General features: G+C 41.6%; 1 protein-coding gene across 1 annotated transcript in view; it reads right to left on the bottom strand.

Annotated features, from left to right (window-relative positions):
- Positions 1-9,907: 9,907 nt before the first annotated feature.
- The window catches only part of kcnh5a (potassium voltage-gated channel, subfamily H (eag-related), member 5a), a 121,167-nt gene continuing 108,228 nt past the window's right edge, over positions 9,908-22,846 (bottom strand). Inside the window, exon 12 of the mRNA XM_021612176.2 lies at positions 9,908-12,440. Within this exon, the coding sequence (XP_021467851.1) occupies positions 11,307-12,440 (1,134 nt within the window). The 3' untranslated portion in view covers positions 9,908-11,306. The remainder of the gene's footprint in view (positions 12,441-22,846) is intronic.

The following is a 22,846-nucleotide window of genomic DNA, read 5'->3' as shown; positions in this document are numbered from 1 at the left end:
TACAGGATGTCTTAGACATTTTGCAGAACTTGGGGAGAACTATCATATACTGTTATTCTGTACTCTGTACCGACTTCTGCCTACAATTGTATTACTAAAGGAGTATCTTAATACTTAAACAAAGAGTATGTGTTTCCTTTCCATTAATAATGTATGTTTGATAATTATAAAGACCTGATCCTTTGTTGAAGAAATTGACCAACACAAGTCGGATAAGATAGTAAACATATAGTAAACACATAGTAAACATATGAACAGCAACATTGACACGTAAAGGATACAAATGCAAGATAAATGTGAGAGACGCATTTTTATTTTATTTAAGTCCTTAAGAGTCTATTGACACACATGTGCATCAATCTAAGTAACATAATAAAAAATATGTATATTTTGCATGGGCTGAGTCTCAATCCACTGCATCCACCTATGTCAGCCTTCTGCAGCTGCGGTGGAAAGTGATCGAGCTACAGCGGTGTTTGTCAGATCATGAGACATCCCGAAAATTGGTCTTCTCACAAAAATGTCTGTAGAGTCCGAATTGTTTGGGCTACAAACTAATACCCCACTATGAAAAAAAAAGTGTTAAACAAATCAAAATATATATAATATTTTAGATTCTTCAAAGTAGCCACCCTTTGCCTTGATGACAGCTTTGCATACTTTTGGCATTCTCTCAGACAGTTTCATCTGGAATGCTTTTCCAACCGTTTTGAAAGAGTCCCATATATGCTGAGCACTTGTTGGCTGCTTTTCCTTCACTCTGTGGTCCAACTCATCCCAAACAATCTCAATTGTGTTGAGGTCGGGTGATTGTGGAGGCCAGGTCATCTGATGCAGCACTCCATCACTCTCCCTCTTGGTCAAATAGCCCTTACACAGCCTGGAGGTGTGTTGGATCATTGTCTTGTTGAAAAATAAATGATAGTCCCACTAAGCGCAAACCAGATGGGATGGCGTAATGCTGCAGAATGCTGTGGTAGCCATCCTGGATAAGTGTGCCTTGAATTCTAAATAAATCACTGACAGTGTCACCAGCAACACACCCCCACACCATCACACCTCCTCCTCCACGCTTCACGGTGGGAACCATACACGCAGAGATAATCCGTTCACCTACTCTGCGTCTCACAAAGACACGGCGGTTGGAACCAAAAATCAACATTTGGACTCCTCAGACCAAAGGACAGATTTCCACTGGTCTAATGCCCATTGCTCGTGTTTCTTGGCCCAAGCAAGTCTCCTCTTCTTATTGGTGTCCTTTAGAAGTGATTTCTTTGCAGCAATTCGACCATGAAGGCCTGACTCACGCAGTCTCCTATGAACAGTTGATGTTGAGATGTGTCTGTTACTTGAACTCTTTGAAGCATTTATTTGAGCTGCAATTTCTGAGGATGGTAACTGTAATGAATTTATCCTCTGCAGCAGAGGTAACTCTGGGTCTTCCTTTACTGTGGCGGTCTTCATGAGAGCCAGTTTCATCACAGCGCTTGATGGTTTTGGGACTTTCAAAGTTCTTGACATTTTCCAGATTGACTGACCTACATGTATTAAAGTAATGATGTACTGTCATTTCTCTTCGCTTATTTGAGCTGTTCTTGCCATAATATGGACTTGGTCTTTTACCAAATAGGGCTATCTTCTGTATACCACCCCTACCTTGTCACAACACAACTCAACTAATTGGCTCAAACGCATTAAGAGGGAAAGAAATTCCACAAATTAACTTTTAACAAGGCACACCTGTCAATTGAAATGCATTCCAGGTGATTACCTCATAAACCTGGTTGAGAGAATGCCAAGAGCGTGCAAAGCTGTCATCAAGGCAAAGGGTGGCTACTTTGAAGAATCTCATGTATAAAATATATTTTTATTTGTTTAAGACTTTTTTGGTTACTACATGATTCCATGTGTTATTTTGTAGTTTTGATATCTTCACTATTACTCTACAATGTAGAAAATAGTAAAAAATAAAGAAAAACCTTGAATGAGTAGGTGTGTCCAAACTTTTGACTGGTACTGTACATGTTATGTACATGTAGGTAGGTGTACAATTATCTAGGCAACATGCACATGTAAGTAGAGATAAATGTGATTTGGCAATCAGGATAGATAAACAGAGTAGCCGCATCGTATGTGAAGGGTGTGTTTGTGTGTGAATGGTGGAGTGTCAGTGTAGTATGTGGGTAGAGTCCAGTGAGTGTACATAGAGCCAGTGCAAGTACAACAAAAAAGTGGGTAAATGAAAATAGTTTGGGTAGCCATTTGATTAACTGTTCAGAAGTCTTATGGCTTGGGGGTAGAAGCTGTTCAGGAGCCTTTTGGTCCCAGACTTGGCTCTCTGGTACCGCTTGCCGTCCGGCAGCAGAGAGAACAGTCTATGACTTGGGTGTCTTGAGTCTTTTTTTAGGGCCTTCCTCTGACACCCCCTGGTATAGAGGTCCTGGATGGCAGGAAGCTCGGCCCCAGTGATGCACTGGGCCGTACACACTATCCTCTGTAGCGCCTTAACATCGGATGCCAAGCAGTTACCATAACAAACTGCGATGCAGCCAGTCAAGATGATCTCAATGGTGCAGCAGTATAACTCTTTGAGGATCTGGGGCCCGTGCCAAATCTTTTCAGCCTCCTGAGGGGGAAGAGACGTTGTCGTGCCCTCTTCACGACTGTGATGGTGTGTTTGGACTATGATAGGTACTTAGTGATGTGGACACAGAGGAACTTGACGCTCTCGACCCGCCCCACTACAGCCCTGTCCATGTGAATGGGGGAGTGCTTGGCCCTCCATTTCCTGTAGTCGTCCCTCCGTGTAGACTCTTTTTTAAAACAGACCGTTATCAGACAAGCACAGAAAATGATTTCAGACCCCTCCTATTTGTATTTGTTTTTATTAGGGATCCCCATTAGCTACTGCTACTCTTCCTGGGGTCCAAACACATGAAGGCACTTACATCACACATAAAACAAAATATAAAACAGCACATCATATAACATTATTACATCCCTACATACTGTATCTACAATACAACATGTATAATACCACCATACATGTGTAGTGATTGTTTTGGACATGTATTTAACCCCATACTGTATATACTTCCACAATGTTTTTCAACTGGTTCCCGGGGGACCTTCAGACAAGTCTTTTGAAGCCTGTGGCCATCCTACCGTTGCATCAATATGTTTTGATCATGACAGTTTACAATCCAGGGTTACACCAAGCAGTTTAGTCTCCTCAACTTGCTCAATTTCCACATTATTCATTACAAGATTTAGTTGAGGTTTCGGGTTTAGTGAATGGTTTTCCCCAAATAAACAGATAATAAACAGAGTAGCAGCAGCGTGATGAGTGTAAAAGAGTGTGAAAGTGTCTCTCTGAGTGTTTGTGTGTGTGTGTGTGTGAGTCCAGTCAATGTGCAGAAGTGTGAGGTAGTTGGGGCCTCCCGGGTGGCGCAGTGGTTAAGGGCGCTGTACTGCAGCGCCAGCTGTGCCATCAGAGTCCTGGGTTCGTAACCGGCCGCGACCGGGAGGTCCGTGGGGCGACGCACAATTGGCCTAGCGTCGCCCGGGTTAGGGAGGGCTTGGTCGGTAGGGGTGTCCTTGTCTCATCGCGCACCAGCGACTCCTGTGGCGGGCTGGGCGCAGTGTACGCTAGCCAAGGTGGCCAGGTGCACGGTGTTTCCTCCGGCGCATTGGTGCGGCTGGCTTCCGGGTTGGATGTGCGCTGTGTTAAAGAAGCAGCGGCTTGGTTGGTTGTGTATCGAAGGACTTTCAACCTTCGTCTCTCCCGAGCCCGTACGGGAGTTGTAGCGATGAGACAAGATAGTAGCTACTGCAACAATTGGATACTACGAAATTGGGGAGAAAAAGGGGTAAAAAATTTTAAAAATTTAAAAAAGAAGTGTGAGGTAGTTGACTCGGTACCAGTACTCCTTGTATATAGCCTCGTTATTGTTATTTTATTGTGTTACTATTTCCTTTTTACATGTTTGCAAATTTTTTGTACTTTTTAACTCTGCATTATTGGGAAAGCGCTCGTCAGTAAGCAGTTCACGGTAAAGTCTACATCTGTTGTATTCGGTGTATTCTACAAATACAATTTGATTTAATTTGACCGTATGATAGAAGAGGAGCATTATTTTCTGGTCAACTCCGAGTATACAGGCAACATCTGAACCAAGCTAAAGGCTATAGCTGCTGCTTTCAAGGAGTGGGACACGAATCCAGATCCTCCTCATGGACTGCACCAGATTTGCCAGTTCTTGCTGTGGGATGTTACCCCACTCTTCCACCAAGGCACCTGCAAGTTCCTGGACATTTCTAGGGGAATGGCCCAAGCCCTCACCCTCCGATCCAACAGGTTCCAGAAGTGCTCAATGGGATTGAGATCCGGGCTCTTCGCTGGCCATGGCAGAACACTAACATTGCTGTCTTGCAGGAAATCACGCGCAGAACAAGCAGTATGGCTGGTGGCATTGTCATGCTGGAGGGTCATGTCAGGATGAGCCTGCAAGAAGGGTTCCACATGAGGGAGGAGAATGTCTTCCCTGTAACACACAGCGTTGAGATTGCTTACAATGACAACAAGCTCAGTCCGATGATGCTGTGACACACCGCCCCAGACAATGACGGACCCTCCACCTCCAAATCAATCCCGCTCCAGAGTACAGGCCTCGGTGTAACGCTCAATCCGACCATCACCCCTGGTGAGACAAAACCGCGACTTGTCAGTGAAGAGCACTTTTTGTCAGTCCTGTCTGGTCCAGCGACGGTGGGTTTGTGCCCATAGGCGACGTTGTTGCCGGTGATGTCTGGTGAGGACCTGTATTACAACAGGCCTAAGCCCTCAGTCCAGCCTCTCAACCTATTGCGGACAGTGTGAGCACTGATGGAGGGATTGTGCGTTCCTAGTGTAACTCGGGCAGCTGTTGTTTCCATCCTGTACCTGTCCCGCAGGTGTGATGTTCGGATGTACCGATCCTGTGCAGGTGTTGTTACACGTGGTCTGCCACTGCAAGGACAATCAGCTATCCGTCCTGTCTCCCTGTAGCGCTGTCTTAGGCATCTCACAGTACGGACATTGCAATTTATTGCCCTGGCCACATGTGCAGTCCTCATGCCTCCTTGCAGCATGCCTAAGGCACGTTCACACAGATGAGCAGGGACCCTGGGCATCTTTCTTTTGGTGTTTTTCAGAGTCACTAGAAAGGCCTCTTTAGTGTCTTAAGTTTTCATAACTTTGACCTTAATTGTCTACCGTCTGTAAGCTGTTGTTAACAACTGTTCCACAGGTGCATGTTCATTAATTACAATGAAGATCTGTGAAGTTATTTGGATTTTTTCGAATTATCTTCGAAAGACAGTGTCCTGAAAAAGGGACTTTTCTTGTTTTGCAGAGTTTATAACGAAGTTTGGTTCAGCGCGTCATTGCGTCTTTTTTATCCTGTCCATGCATTGGCCAAGTAGCCTATCAGTAAAATAATTTGAAATTGTCTATTCGTGAGAGTGCTTTGAAATGTTTTGGATGCTTTTACAATTCACATGCCTGCATACTTAATTTTGCATGTTCAAGTATCCACCCAATTTCCTAAGACGTGCTCCTCCAAACATTTACATTATTCAGTCCTATAATGACATGTCAAAAGCGGATTTATCTTGCCTATTTAGAACGAGCCTCGCATATAAAATACAATTAACATTTTTGAATGAAACATATCTTTAGTGTAACGAAAAACTAATGGGAGTGTATGGTGGAACGTGCCTCGCATATAAAATACAATTTATAGGAGCCTAGTATTTTTTTCTTACTTCTTGAGAAGCGTGAATGTGCTGCGTAAAGACATTTAGGTCTACTTGTTGAAGCCAAGAATAACAATGTGGACTTATGTAACGGATCTCGTCCTCCTCTTCTGAGGAGGAGTAGCAAGAAGGATCGGAGGACCAATGCGCAGCGTGGTAAGTGTCCATAATGTTTACTCAAACACAACAGAACACTGGAACAAAACAATAAACGTAAATAAACAAAACAGTCCCGTGTGGTAACAAACACTGACATGGAAGACAAACACCCACAAATCAAAAGTGAAACCAGGCTACCTAAGTATGATTCTCAATCAGGGACAACGATTGACAGCTGCCTCTGATTGAGAACCATACTAGGCCGAACACAGAAATCCCAAATTATTAAAAAACGAACATAGACAACCCACCCAACTCAAGCCCTGACCATACCAAAACAAAGACATAACAAAGGAACTAAGGTCAGAACGTGACAACTTGAAACATGCCAAACCTATTTAGCGAAACTGGGTGCATTCTAAAAAAAATCTTGTCGTTTATTTTTGACTTCACAAAGTTATTGTTGTTTCAGCCAAAATGTTTTAAGTGTTAGCTGGTTATTTAGCACCATCCATAGAAATTTGGCTAATATTTTTTGGAAAGGTAACAATCAAGTTCAAGTTTTATTACAGGAGCATAGCATTCAATACAAACTGAAATCCATGAGCATGCTAGTGGAAACGGATTGTATCAGAGCTGATTTTGAATGCACTGTTAACCCGCGGAAGACACATTTCAGTTGAATAAATTCAGTTGAACAACTGACTAGGTATACCCCATTCCCATTAACCCACTGGACAAAACTGGTTGAATCGAGATTGTTTCCATATTATTTCTACCAAAAACATCTATGATGACATTGACTCAACATGGAAAACTGATTTGCAAAGAATCATCAACATATGGCCATTTCTTATTCTTTTCACCCAACTTTTAACCTAAATCCAATGACATGGTGACCTTTTCGTTGATTTCACATTGAATTCACATTAGTTGAAACCTCAACCAGATGTTGATAAGATGTCTGTGCCCATTGGGAACTGATACAAACTGTTTCCACTAGCATTGCTACATTCTCCAAAAGTCCGATTCTGGATATGTGATATGGATATGACCAGCTAACACATTTCTAAATGATTTGGTTGAAACAACATCCTAGAGAAGTCTAATTAGCTAAAACTGGCTAAAATCAAACATTTTGTTTGAAATAATATTGTGCTTGCTCATATTTCAGAGCACACGGTGAAGGTTCAGATGACACCAATACAGACTAAATGTGTCTTAAATGAGGCCGTGAAAAGACCAAATGTCCCAACAAAAATAATTTCTCAATAATCCTTCAGCAAACAAATGTCAAATATGCCAAAATGTTTTCCTTCAAAGTACCTTTCTATGAACTAAATTTCAGAAATATCCAAAACCCAATGGTATATTTTTGTTCCAGTTTCACTGTCACTTGTGCTCCCTCTCCGGCCTCTAGGTCACCAGGCTGCTCGTTATGGCGCACAACTGTCACGTGTCGCTCACCTGGACTCTATCACTTCCCTGATTACCTTCCCTATATATGTCACTCCCTTTGGTTCCTTCCCCAGGCGTGATTGTTTCTGTTTCAGTTTCATGTCTGTGTACTGTAGTGTTTCTTGCTGTTTATTTTATTAAAACACTCACTCCCTGAACTTGCTTCCCGACTCTCAGCGCACAGCGTTATATTCACACTGAATGACCCATAGTCGGGAATTCTATCACACTTATTCTGCAGAAATCACATTGTTCCTGTGCAACAGCTAACAACATTTTAATTCATGTAATTAGACAAGATAAAACAAAGTCATTCTGATTTTAATGAAAGTTGTACATTTTTTGCAAACACAAACAATAAATGTGTGTGCGGACTGAATCAGCATCTTGAATCTGGCCTAGGCATGCTTACATAGTCTTTATATAGTGTCGGCTCTGTGTTCGTGTTTTTTATATAAGGTGTCTTATCAAGGCAATTTCTGTAGATATGTCAACTTTCCAAAATGCATTCAATCAGTTGTGGACATGGTCACTCTCTACACAAAGTGGTAGCTAACAATATGATATGGTAAACAATGAGGGTGCTTCCATTCATTTCCATCTGGGAAAATAAATCTCAAGCACATGCATGAAATTCCTCTCTATGCAAGCATAATCCACAAACAGTTTTGTATCTCTGTAGAATTGGAATTAATATTTTTGTATGAAACATTTTTAGTATAACGAAAAACTAAGGGGAGTGTATGGTTGAAATCACTTTGTATTAAAAACCTCTGCATTAAACAGCTTAGTAAATTCTAAACACTACCATTTGGTCTATAAGCATCACTAAATCATGTTGTACTGGAGGTGGTAATTGAGAAACTAAGGCACAGATTTAATCACGCAATAATATCAAATTTAGAATACATTTGTGCTAATCATTACCTCATGAAGACTTACCTTAGGTCGGGTTTTTTATTCATCTCTACATGCATAGTAACAGTGCCTTGCGAAAGTATTCGGCCCCCTTGAACTTTGCGACCTTTTGCCACATTTCAGGCTTCAAACATAAAGATATAAAACTGTATTTTTTTGTGAAGAATCAACAACAAGTGGGACACAATCATGAAGTGGTACGACATTTATTGGATATTTCAAACTTTTTTAACAAATCAAAAACTGAAAAATTGGGCGTGCAAAATTATTCAGCCCCTTTACTTTCAGTGCAGCAAACTCTCTCCAGAAGTTCAGTGAGGATCTCTGAATGATCCAATGTTGACCTAAATGACTAATGATGATAAATACAATCCACCTGTGTGTAATCAAGTCTCCATATAAATGCACCTGCACTGTGATAGTCTCAGAGGTCCGTTAAAAGCGCAGAGAGCATCATGAAGAACAAGGAACACACCAGGCAGGTCCGAGATACTGTTGTGAAGAAGTTTAAAGCCGGATTTGGATACAAAAAGATTTCCCAAACTTTAAACATCCCAAGGAGCACTGTGCAAGCGAAATGGAAGGAGTATCAGACCACTGCAAATCTACCAAGACCTGGCCGTCCCTCTAAACTTTCAGCTCATACAAGGAGAAGACTGATCAGAGATGCAGCCAAGAGGCCCATGATCACTCTGGATGAACTGCAGAGATCTACAGCTGAGGTGGGAGACTCTGTCCATAGGACAACAATCAGTCGTATATTGCACAAATCTGGCCTTTATGGAAGAGTGGCAAGAAGAAAGCCATTTCTTAAAGATATCCATAAAAAGTGTTGTTTAAAGTTTGCCACAAGCCACCTGGGAGACACACCAAACATGTGGAAGAAGATGCTCTGGTCAGATGAAACCAAAATTGAACTTTTTGGCAACAAAGCAAAATGTTATGTTTGGTGTAAAAGCAACACAGCTCATCACCCTGAACACACCATCCCCACTGTCAAACATGGTGGTGGCAGCATCATGGTTTGGGCCTGCTTTTCTTCAGCAGGGGAAAATGGTTAAATTGATGGGAAGATGGATGGACCCAAATACAGGACCATTCTGGAAGAAACCCTGATGGAGTCTGCAAAAGACCTGAGACTGGGACGGAGATTTGTCTTCCAACAAGACAATGATCCAAAACATAAAGCAAAATCTACAATGGAATGGTTCAAAAATAAACATATCCAGGTGTTAGAATGGCCAAGTCAAAGTCCAGACCTGAATCCAATCGAGAATCTGTGGAAAGAACTGAAAACTGCTGTTCACAAATGCTCTCCATCCAACCTCACTGAGCTCGAGCTGTTTTGCAAGGAGGAATGGGAAAAAATTTCAGTCTCTCGATGTGCAAAACTGATAGAGACATACCCCAAGCGACTTACAGCTGTAATCGCAGCAAAAGGTGGCGCTACAAAGTATTAACTTAAGGGGGCTGAATAATTTTGCACGCCCAATTTTTCAGTTTTTGATTTGTTAAAAAAGTTTGAAATATCCAATAAATGTCGTTCCACTTCATGATTGTGTCCCACTTGTTGTTGATTCTTCACAAAAAAATACAGTTTTATATCTTTATGTTTGAAGCCTGAAATGTGGCAAAAGGTCGCAAAGTTCAAGGGGGCCGAATACTTTCGCAAGGCACTGTATAATGTGCTTGTAGTTTTATAGTGTAGTCTGTAGTTTTTAGCTTCATTGTTCATAGTGTACGTACATACAGTATATTCTGTTTGTCTGCCTGCATATTCTGTTTATTCACCTCCCACTATATAATGGACATGGAAACCATTTACTCTTTGAGTTCTTCCCTGTGAAATCAGAGATACATCTCCCTTGCAGCTGTTTGATTAAATATTGTTCTATTATATCATTAAATCATCTCTGCCTTAATCTTTGGATCAAGTTTTCCACAGCAAAATTTATTTTTTTGCGAATAAAGGTGATTCTGATTCTGTCAATTAGACAGTCACAGAGGCTATTTGCCTAAACAGGGCCTGTTTTCATGTCAGTCTGCATTGATGTACTGAATATTTGATCAATTACAACAGCTTTAGATCTTATCAATACAGGTTTGTAGTGTTAGACTATACCTGTGTATCAAGCATTTCTTTGTTTTGGGACCACACTGGTAACCAACCTTCTGTCAATCGGTACAGTCAGGTTGAACATCTGATCAATAAAACAGCTTTAGATCTTATAAAGTTGTGTAATAACAACCAGGAAGTCTACAAGATGATTATTGACTACTCTAAGCATTGCACTTTGCAATCACAATATGAATCAGTGATTTTCAATCTTCTGACCTACTAGTGGATCACGATATGAATCAGTGATTTACAACCTTCTGAACTACTAGGGGGCCTTCTGTCTGATTCTTATTGTCAGATTGTTCATTATTATATTGACAGATTGCTTCTGTATGGGGTGATCACAACAACCCTTAAATCCAGGGCTGCCAACACAAAAATAAGTCAACAAAATGGAAATCTTTAATTTCCGATTCAAATGCTAACTAAAGATTAACCATGATTAACCTAAATGAGGGAAGTTGCTAAATGAGGAAAGTTTTTTTCGGTAACATGTTTGTTTATGTGACCCAAGCTCTTACAAATCTCTTTACTGCTTTACTGCTGTTTGTGCTCGGTATAGAAGGTCTATAGACTGGATCTGGGAAGAGCAGACTCAATGTGAAAGTACATCAACAAAGTCAAAAACGGTTAAATCCCTGTGCTACTGTACTGAAGATACTGTACAGTGAAAAATCTGTATCTTTAAATAATTTATGCATGCAGTCAACTGCATAAATGTACAAGCAATTGCAATCCAAAGGTTTCTTTAAAATATCTTTGGCAGGCCAGAATCCAGCTGGACATGCAAATGGTTATTTACACTAAAACAATTTCCCACCTAAATTCTGTGTCCAGTTTCCTCAACTTGTCCATTAAAGAAAAAGATTGGGCACGGAAGTTGGCGCAAATAAATACATCAATGTTTTTTTGTCATTCAAAAAGGTCCATTGTCTCTCTCAATGTCCGGTGTGACAGGTCTTGACACGGTGAAGATGTCCTGGCATTTGATCTTAGCCTTGGGGGTAGAGGTCTGTGGCAGTGAGAGCCTCCTCTTCTCAGACAGCAATCTGAGGATCTCACTAACTTGGGCTTCAAGTGTTGATAAACGGCCACTCAGCATCTGGATATCTCCCTTCAGCTCCAGCTTGGCCTCCTGGAGAGTGGACTGGAGCAGCACCTGTTCAGACATGGGTTGGAAGGGGTGGCCAAGCACACCCACACTCCCAACCCCGAGGCTGTGTTCAAAAGAACTTCTCCCCATTGGACTCCGCTCATAGGGGCTTGGTGCGTCCCCTGCCCTGTCGATCCGAAGATCACTCTTGGTAATGCCACTGTCGCAGGAGTCTGTCTTGTGGAGTGCGCTCTTCTCGTCGCCCCCCTCTCCTGTGCTGCTGACGCCACCCCCGCTGCTGCTCTCCCCACCTTCTGCCTCCTGGCTCTTGCTGTCATCAGTCAACTGTTCTGAGGATTGGGACACATTACCCCATTCCTCCTCTTCTTTCTGCTGTGGCCCTTCAAGTTCATCGGGGGCCAGTGGCACTACTACTGTAGCATTCTTAAACCTCATCCAGCCTTGACCACCACCTCCACCCCTGGGCCGTACCAGACTGGTGACCCTCAGGCAGTTCTGGTCCACCACACTGGGCTTCAGCTCCTTGACCTCGTGACAACCAGTGTGAATGGGCTCCCCAATGTGGACATAGGCCAGTGAACTCTGCAACGGGGTGATCTGGGAGACAGTAACTACACTGGATCCACTGCTGGTAGTCCCTCCACCTGTGCCAGGTGCCCCATTCTGCATCGGGGAGCCATTTTGGTGCTGCAAGGGGTGAGTCTGACATTGTTGGTGTGGGAGATTGGTAAGGGGGTGGTGGTGCTCAACCTGAAGCCGGTTGCGCTCCAGGTCAGGCTGAGCTTGGATTGGCATGCGAATCTCTTTCTGCTGCTTGAACTTCTGGAAGAGCTTGCGAACCGGGTGGTCAATAGGAATGGAGAGCATTACTTCATTCTTCTGCTGCCGGCGCTCTTCCTCCTCCTTCTTCACATCGGCGATCTTTCGGAAGATTATCTGCAGAGATATTGCGAGGGGAAGAGAGATAGTAAGGACAGGCTGGTGAATCAGAACATGCCTTAATCACAAGTATACTGTCTTGCATATACTACGCTTCTGGCAGGACATGTTTTTCCAACCACCATACAATTAAAAATATAATGCTATAATTTAATGGGATGAACACAAAACAACTTGCAACTAAACAGAGCACCAAAACAACTCATGCACATACTGAACTGAGCAGTGTTACTGATTGCATGTTCACTAGATAGAGTTTTAGCCATTACTTGCAAATTAAAGCTAACATATAAACCTGAAGAGGCATAAACATGTGCTGCATAGACCTAGAGAAAAACAAATCACTGTTAACAAAATAAGACTTAAGTTTATAGATTTTTCAGTACTAACGTCTAGCGACATTACAGACGGACACCAAATTGCATTGAGAGAAAAAGTTCAAAAATGCACATCTATGATAGTTACAGATTTAGCAGATCTGTAATTTCCAATCTCCACATAGTGCACTATGCCAATATTGTTGCACACAGTGTAAATCTGCTGGTAAACATCTCATAATAATGCTCATAATGCTGATGCACCTGAAGTAAAAGGAAAATACAATCATAGCAAATGATAGATCATTTGATCTAATAACTGTTGAGATTGTGCATATAACAAAATATATATGTGACAATGGTAACACCTTGCGTTTAAACAATGAAAGACTGACACCTAGTGGCATATTTAATATGACATCAGCAACGTCTGATGACTCCCAACGTGACATCTGTGATAGGCTATTGGGTAATGCATATCTGATAGACATACATGTAATAAAATCGTCTTCACCCCCTTCTCTCCATCTCTGGACCCTTTTGACTCTGGGTTTCTGTGCTGCCCTTAGTGATGCTTTGATTACATACAGTATTAATTTGATGGTGTTAATACATTTTTCAGTCCTCTTACTGATAACCCAGGCAGGCATAACCAGACCAGCTTCACAAACTGGAGTGGGCACATAGTTGCTCCTTGGCTTTCTACTCTTTATATTAACGAGGATAAGAGCACCTTCTCTAGGAACAATTTGGGATCATTGTATTTGATAATACCGCAATAGAACCTGAGGCATCTCATTATGAGGGATTTATTTTTTAATTTGTGTTAGGTCTCGTTTCTTTATCTATCATTTAAGTTAATACACAGAGGCCACTACTCCAAGTAATGTTTTTCTCACTGTCAGTTCAGGCAACACTGGACTATCTTGGTGGGACCTTCAGGCACTCTATAGAGGTAAAAATAGAGCAGCACATACTGCTTGTTATCTACTCTGGAGAAAGGGTTCTACATGGAAGCCAAAATGGTTCTACCTGACACCAAAAAGGGTTCTTCAAAGGGTTTTCCTATGGGGCCAACAGAAGAACCCTTTATGGTTTTAAATAGCACCTTATCCTCTAAGAGTGTAGTAGCTTTAGAGACTGAGAGTGGAGGAGAGAAAGATCAAAAGATAGTGGCTGCCAGGGGTAAGTTGGGATCATTTGTTTTCTGCATTAAATCGAGGCAATCAGGAGTGAGAGAACAGCAGGGGGGGGGGACTTCGTTTTTCTTGGATAGACATCGAAAAACAGAAACATTTTTGTTTTTGCATACAAACCCCCCAAATACTTGATATTTAGATTTTCACATGTGGGTTGGTGTTAAATGTGGAATGCCTGTCATTGGCCAAATGCACAGGCAACATTTCCTGTCCCTTACAAAATAGGAGTTCTAAATCCATTCTATTAATCTATTGTCTATTAATGAATCTATTATTAGCTGTCCATACCGTGCCACAGTGCTAAGATAAGTGAGTGAGCTGCTGTGATACCCAGGCCGTGTCCAGAAACATAAATTCTGATCTTGGATTTCCTATTATTTTTCTATATACTTCCATGGTTGGTTTCATTGATTCTTCAAATTAACTTCCCCTAATTGACAAATACTTATTTTCCTACTACTTCCAAGTCAGTTGTAGAGGATCATCATTTTTTTTATTACCCCTTTTTCTCCCCAATTATGTGGTATCCAATTGGTAATTACAGTCCCGTTCCATCGCTGCAAAGGTCGAGAGCCGCGCGTCCTCCAAAACACAACCCAGCCAAGCCGCACTGCTTCTTGACACAACGCCCGCTTAACCCGGAAGCCAGCCGCACCAATGTGTCGGAGGAAGCGCTGAACACCTGGCGACCATGTCAGCGTGCATTGTGCCTGACCCGCCACGAGTCGCTAGTGCGCAATGGGACAGGAACATCAATGCCGGCCAAACCCTCCCCTAACCCGGACGACGCTGGGCCTATTGTACGCCGTCCCATGGGTCTCCCGGTCGCAGCCGGCTGCAACAGAGCCTGGACTCTAACCAGCTTCTCTAGCGGCATCGCTAGCACTGCGATGCAGTGCCTTAGACCACTTCGCCACTCGGGATGCCCCAGAGGATCATCTTGAGTGAGGTGTAGAATCACTGATATACAAATAGTATTCCCTGCCAAATAATAGATTTTGTTAAATCAAGATTTGCGTAGGCCTCCACTGGCTCAGGCTAAACCCCTAATATGCTCCAGGGGCGGGGGTAAAATGCCTTGCTCAAGGGCACAAACGGCAGAAGGTGGCATCTGAAACTCTGATGTAAGTTAATAAACAGAGGCTACTACTCCAAATAATGTTTTTCTCACTGTCAGTCCAGTGTTGCCCAAACTAATGTCATTGTAACTGCTCTTGCCAACACACACCATCTTTGTGGAACCTTTAGGCACTTTTTACCAATTGTTAACACACATTTGCTGAAGCTACATCTCAGGTACTCAAAACTCTCAACACGAAACAGTTAGCCCCAAACCCCACAGATATCTTGCAAAATAAAACACATTAATCAAAATCATGTCCTGCTCAAAATTAAACTCTGCATACAAATGAGGCACACACATCAAATGAATCTAACTTAGTGAAACCCAGATCACACTAATGTGACATATTCAAAACACTACTATCAGAACCTATTTCACTGTAAAGATTACAATTTTGCTATGATACAAGAAAGGAATAGAAATGCAAAAATGTATGTTTTATATTTCAACATGTCAAACAGGAAACTGTAAGCACACATACAGTAAAAATGTAAACATACAGTAAATATATTTTGCATATGTAAAGGAAGAAAAATAGTCCTATTTGTACTACTGTACTGTATGTTAGATCAATCGTATGGAATAGATAAAGAAACTGTCAAATCTAAATCATAGGTCAAGAAACAAATACAAAATCAGTCATGTCTGTTGTTTTGGTCCGTCCACAGATTTTCATCAACATCACAGGTGATATTCTCCTTGACCAGACAGCGGGGGAAATATCTTCTGGCATTACACATCCACCCCTGACAGGGCTCTGCTGGAATGCCACCACAGGCCTCCTCCATTGCCTGGAGAAGGGCCATATGTTCATGGGGTTTGCGATCATACGCCTACCGCTGCCATGCTGAAAACAACTCGTCAATGGGGTTGAGAAATGGGGAATATGGTGGGTGATAGAGAATTGTAATCCTAGGATGGTCACGGAACCAGTTGTAGACCTGAGCATCCCGATAGAAAAAGATTGTTGTGTAAGGTGTTCAGGAAATTAAGGAGATGGGCAGTGTTGTATGATCACAAGGGTGGCATGGCGATGGAGGACCATATTGTGGCTCATAGCTGTATATATGGTGACATTTCCCCTGCACTGGCCAGGTACCTCAATGATAGCACGTTGACCAATGATGTTCCTTCCTCTACTCCTCGTCTTCGCCAAATTGAATCCAGCCTCATCTATGAATTTGATTTCCTGGGGCATGGGACTTGCATCCAAATCCATGATTCTCTGAAATGACAGTGAATACTTGAATTGCTGTATAGTAAAGTTCACTGGCAATGTTTCAAGAGTGTAATACTAGTACATTACTTACTTGCACATATTTGTACCGTTTATCCTTCACTCTTTGGGAATTCCTTTCAAATGGGACTCTGTAGATGTGCTTCATTCGGAGATGGTGTTTCTTAAGGATGCAGGCTATGGTTGGAAAATGGCAGGGTTTTCAATAATCTGTTGTTGGATTTCCCGCAGTCTTATGGCATTTGCACAGTGGCAGCCTCCTGTTAGTCTGTAAATAGACGCGTTCTACCTCCAAGTGGTGATCGTCTTTCAGTTCCACAACAACAAAATAGCATACAGTACAGTGAACACGACAGTAATACAGTATAAAAGATAAACATGTTACAAAGTCATATGGCTCTCAATTTCATACATACAGTACATGAAACATGGACTTTGTTTCTCCTTACATTATGTATTGGAATCTACCGTCTTTACTGTGCTTTACGTTGTTCTACTGTCAAGTAGTAAAAGTAGCAGATAGGTCCAATGTCTGCAGTACATTCCTATTATCATTTTGGAACGTCCAGATGATGGACACTACGGGGAAGCGGCTCAGATTGGGCTGCACTCTCTGCCCAACCTCTCTCAGGGTCAAACCATGGTTGACGACATGGTCCACCACGGTCGCCCGAATTTCTCGGTCTTCCTCCACCTCTACCTCCACCTCCATCTCTACCCCTACCTCCACCTCCACCTCCACCCGCACCTCCACCTCCAGCTCGATCTCTCTCTGCCAATTTTGCTTCCATTGTTCTCGAAATACAGAAGTACTCACCTGTGGCCTTTTTATCCATACCAAGGGTGTGATTGCAAAGTGAACATTTACGCATTTAACGTTTGCACATGTGAAAGTGATCAATTGGTAATTGAACTTAGCTTGTTGAAGAGTGTTGCTTTTCATTTGCACACAAGATATTTTAGCTGTGAAGGTTATGCCAAAGGTAGAGAATTGTGTGTTGTGTTTGGTCAAATATTTGGTATAGAATTGCAATCTGAGTGTAAAGCAAAACATGTGCCAGTAGTATTGCAGATTTGGTGTATGGTTCTGCTAAATGAGTTACAGGCTTGGGTCATTGTGCTTCATGGGCCAGTTTTAGTGTGTAAAGAATTGGAAAAAACTATAATAGAGGTAAAAATAGAGCAGTGCTTGTCCCTGGTTATCCCTTCATGGTCTTTTAGCACCCCTACATGTTCTGCCATTGCATGTTACTTCTCATCAACCAGGGAGCCTCCTGGGAAACAATAAATTCAGCCCCCCCTGCCACTTCAAATGGATTAAACTGCCACGTTTTTACTTAGTCGCTTTAGAGACTAACTGTGGGAGAGAGAAAGATCAAAAGACAGTGGCTGCCAAGGTTACGTTGGGATAACTTGTTTCTGCATTAAATCGGCGCAATCAGAAACGAGAAAACACTTATTTTCTTTCTTGTATATAAAACTGGAAACTACTGAAAAATGGCTTGTTTTTGCATATAAAGCAAAAAAATACTTCATGTCCCTTACAAAATAAGAGTTCTAAATCCATTCTATTAATCTATTGTCTATTAATTAACCTATTAATAGCTGTCCATTACATGCCAAGGTAAGTAAGTAAGTGAGTGAGTGAGTGAGTTGAAGTGATGCCCAGGTCCTGTCCAGAAACAAAAAAATTCTGATCTTGGATTTGCTATTCTTTTCTACATAATGCTGCGTTCGTAACCAACTGGGAGGTGGAAATTTACCACCTATGAAGTTGTAAATTCCAGTTAGATGCATTCACGTGCTTTGATTTATTTTGATTGAACTTTTATTTAACTAGGTAAGTCAGTTTAGAACCAATTCTTATTTACAATGACGGCCTACCAAGAGCCAAAAAAAGCCTGCCAGGACATGGGTTGGGAAAACTCTTTGAGAAACGTTGATTGGCTAATGGCCAACAATCTGCGTAAGCCGTAACTAAAAGTACAGCTATCATTCTTGTAAAGAAATTATAATGAAAAAACAAACATTAATTGATTTATTTTGATAAATAATGTTTTGTTGTTGCATTTAACTGCTAAACTGATGTTATCGAGGTCATTTCCTTAGTAGGTGACGTCAGAGGTCACCATGTGGGAGAAGTGGGAACTCAGGATCCATGTTCCCTCTATTTTTTTCCGGCACTGAGCAAATTTCAGGTCTTCTGAGCACAAACTTGAACATTGTGAAAATTCTGTGCAACTTCCAGCGGCGGTTTACTGTGAACACTGAGGCTGTATTCTCTTTAAGTTACAGTATTAGACTGTGGTCAAGTAAGGTACTGTGGCTATTTGATCATAACGTAGGCTGACCAGAGTGGCTTAGCATCAAAATGGAGAAAAAGCATACCTTAACATTTTAAAACCTCTTAAGGATCGGACCCAATACATACATTTTATGTATGGGTGGACCCGGGAATTGAACACACTACCCTGGCATTACAAGCATCATGCTCTACGAAACTGAGATATAAAGGACCACTGTTGTTTGATGCAAGAAACCACTTTACAAAATAAAATGCATTATTATTCCCATACCATTATTACAGAGAATCAGACAAAATCATGCTACCCTCTGTCTATTGGCTATTTAGCTTCTTCAAGCCTTTTTAAAAATACAACAATGCCCCTTTAAGACAAAAAAAGCTATTTTCATACTCACTTGTGAAAAACGTCTAGAAATGTACAAAGGATAAGAACAAATGTGCACAGTTGGCTACATGCAGCTCTCGCTTTGATCTCAAAAAATGACCGCTCATGCTGTAAACACAGTCCCGTTCAACGTGAATGGCACAGATCCATATATGGCAATGGTCTATTTGCATATAGTCCTACTGTAGCTCTGATTGTTTTTTCTGCACTGGTCTGTGTAGAGTACGGTCTGAGTCTTGAGTGTCAATGCAATAGAATCCTGCTCTTGCATAGTTAGTTCTGCGAACAAAATCTTGCATAGTTTGTTCTGTTTCGGTATGTTGCATTGAAAGTGGATGATATTGATTGATTCCATCACAATTCTCACAGTAAAGGGAAACGTAGTGTGTTCACTAAAGGGGAAAACTCTAGACAGTTGAGTGAAGTAGTTCAATCTCGTGCAGGTTGATATTTCTTCTGTGCGGCAGTCCCGGGGAGTTGCGTTCCCGCAGATTAGAGGGAACATTGCTCAGGAAAAACAGACGAGTTTCTCACTACTAATTACCAGTTAGAAGGCTGTTCATGGGGATTTGTCCCAGTCGTATGTGATAAATTCCCACTTGGTCATGAATGCAGCACACTTTCATGGTAGTTTTTTGTAACTTTATTCAACTAGGCAAGTCAGTTAAGAACACATTCTTATGACAGCCAACCGGGGGACAGTGGGTTGATTGCCTTGTTCAGGGGCAGTACGACAGATTTTTACCTTGTCAACTCGGGGATTCAATCAACCTTTCGTCCACTGGCCCAAAGTTCTAACCACTAGGCTACCTGCCGCCCCATTGACTCTCCCATTTAACTGCCCCTAATTGACACTTTTTATGCTACAAGTTTTGAGTCCATTGGAGAGGATCATTTTGAGCAAAGTGAGGTGTAGAATCACTGATCTACAAATAGTATTCCCTGCCTAATAATAGATTTTGTGCAGTCAAGATTCGCAGAGCTATGCCTCCCCTGACCCCGCCAAACACACGCACACCAGGAGGCTGAAAGCAGTATGGGTCAGCCGCAGAACAGTGCCCCTGGAGCAGATTAGATAGTTAAATTACTTGCTCAAGGGCAAAAGGCAGAAGGTGGCACCTGAAACTCTGATTCCAGCAACCCTCCAGTTGCCAGCTCACTCTCGCCAAATTTTTCCTTGTCCGTTATTGGGTCCAAAACAGCAAAGCTCTTGTTACTGGCCTACTGAAATATCCAGCAATTCACAGACGTGACATCTGTGATAGGATATTGAGTAATATATCTCTGATGGGCGTACATATAATGAAATCGTCTCCATCCTCATTTTCTCCATCTCTGGACCCTTTTTGACTCTGGGTTTCTGTGCTGCCCTTAGCGATGCTTTGATTATATACAGTATTACTTAGATCAGTGCATTCGGAAAGTATTCAGACCCCTTGACACTTTTCTAATTTTGTTATGATACAGCCTTATTTTAAAATTGATTTGGTTTTTTCCTCATCAATCTAACAATACCCAATAATGACAAAGCGAAAACAGGTTTGTAAATGTATTACAAATAAAAATCAGAAATAACTTATTTACAAAAGTATTCAGACCCTTTGCAATGAGACTCAAAATTGAGCTCAGGTGCATCCTGTTTCCATTGATCATCCTTGATATGTTTCTAAAACTTGATTGGAGTCTACCTGTGGTAAATTCAGTTGATTGGACATGATCTGGAAAGGCACACACCTGTCTATATAAGGTCCCACAGTTGACAGTGCATGTCAGGGTACCCCAACAAATTCTGCAACATTGAAAGTCCCCAAGAACACAGTGGCCTCCATCATTTTTAAATGGAAGAAGTTTGGAACCACCAAGACTCTTCCTAAAGCTGGCTGCCTGACCAAACTGAGCAATTGGGGGAGAAGGGACTTGGTCAAGAACCCGGTGGTCACCTTGATCGAGCTCTAGAGTTCCTCTATGGAGATGGGATGACTTTTCAGAAGGACAACCATCTTCCTAGCACTCCACCAATCAGGCCTTTATGGTAGAGTGGCCAGCCAAAAGCCACTCCTCAGTAAAAGGCACATGACAGCCCGCTTGGTGTTTGCCAAACGGCACCTAAAGAACTCTCAGACCTTGAGAAACAAGATTCTCTGGTCTGATGAAGCCAAGATTGAACTCTTTGGCCTGAATGCCAAGTGTCACGTCTGGAGGACAACTGGCACCATCCCTACAGTGAAGCATTGTGGTGGCAGCATCATGTTGTGGGGAGGTTTTTCAACGGAAGGGACTGGGAGACTAGTCAGGATCGAGGCAAAGATGAACGGAGCAAAGTACAGAGAGATTCGTAACAAAAACCTGCTCCAGAGTGCTCAGGACTTCAGACTGGGGCAAAGGTTCACCTTCCAAGGGGACAACAACCCTAATCACACAGCTAAGACAATGCAGGAGTGTCTTCGGGACAAATCTCAATGTCCTTTAGTGGCCCAGCCAGAGCCCTGAATTGAACCCAATCGAACATCTCTGGAAAGACTTGAGAATAGCTGAGCAGCGACGCTCCCTATCCAACCTGACAGAGTTCGAGAGGATCTTCAGAGAAGAATGGGAGCAACTCCCCAAAGACAGGTGTGCCAAGCTTGTAGCATCATACCTAAGAAGCCTCGAGGCTTTCATCGCTACCAAACATGCTTCAACAAAGTACTGAGGAAAGAGTCTGAATACGTATGTAAATGTATTATTTCCATTTTTTATTTTAAATACATTTGCAAAAAAATATAATACAATACTCCATATATATGGGGTATTGTGTGTAGATTGATGAGGGACAACCCCAATTTAATCAATTTAGAATAGGGCTGTAATGTAACAAATGTGGAATAAGTCAAGGGGTCTGAATACTTCCCGAATGCACTGTATAGCGTATTTTTCTTAAAGCTTGATGAGAGCATGGTTGTTCAGGGAAGGATGCAGGATAGTTGCTTAGCTTTGAAACATTCTCAGCACATTTAAGGAACTTAACAAAAGAAATGTCATTACTTTAACTGAACATTTCCTAAAAGTTCAAATGTGGTTACATTTCATGTAAATGTTGGTAATGTTCTAGGAATATTCTCCCACTGGTTTGACATTGACAATGTTCTCAAATAGTTCAGAGAACTTTAAGAAACAATGTTCTTCTGTGGAAATTTCATTACTTCAGCATAACCTTTCCTACAGGTTCTCTCATGATTCTATTTAAAGTCATGTTCTCAAATTGTTCAGAGAACGTTAAAACGTTCTATAAAAACACACAAGAGAAATTTAGTAAAGTTCAGAGAACGTTCTAAGAATATTATTTAAAAACATATACAGTACCAATAAAAAGTTTGGACACACCTACTCATTCAAGGGTTTTTCTTTATTTTGACTATTTTCTACATTGTAGAATAATAGTGAAGACATCAAACTATGAAATAACACATGGAATCATGTAGTAACCAAAAAAGTGTTAAACAAATCAAAATATATTTTATATTTGAGATTCCTCAACGTAGCCACCCTTTGCCTTGATGACAGCTTTGCACACTCTTGGAATTCTCTCAACCAATTTCATGAGATAGTCACCTGGAATGCATTTCAAACAACAGATGTGCTTTGTTAAAAGTTCATTTGTGGAAATTCTTTCCTGCTTAATGCATTTGAGCCAATCAGTTGTATTGTAACAAGGTAGGGGGAGTATGCAGAAGACAGCCCTATTTGGTAAAAGACAAAGTCCATATTATGACAAGAACAGCTCAAATAAGCAAAGAGAAATGACAGTCCATCATTACTTTAAGACATGAAGGTCAGTCGATATGGACAATTTCACGA

This window comes from Oncorhynchus mykiss, chromosome 8, assembly GCF_013265735.2.
Source record: "Oncorhynchus mykiss isolate Arlee chromosome 8, USDA_OmykA_1.1, whole genome shotgun sequence".
Classification (NCBI taxonomy): Eukaryota; Metazoa; Chordata; class Actinopteri; order Salmoniformes; family Salmonidae; genus Oncorhynchus; species Oncorhynchus mykiss.
This window is presented reverse-complemented; position numbering and strand designations above follow the sequence as displayed.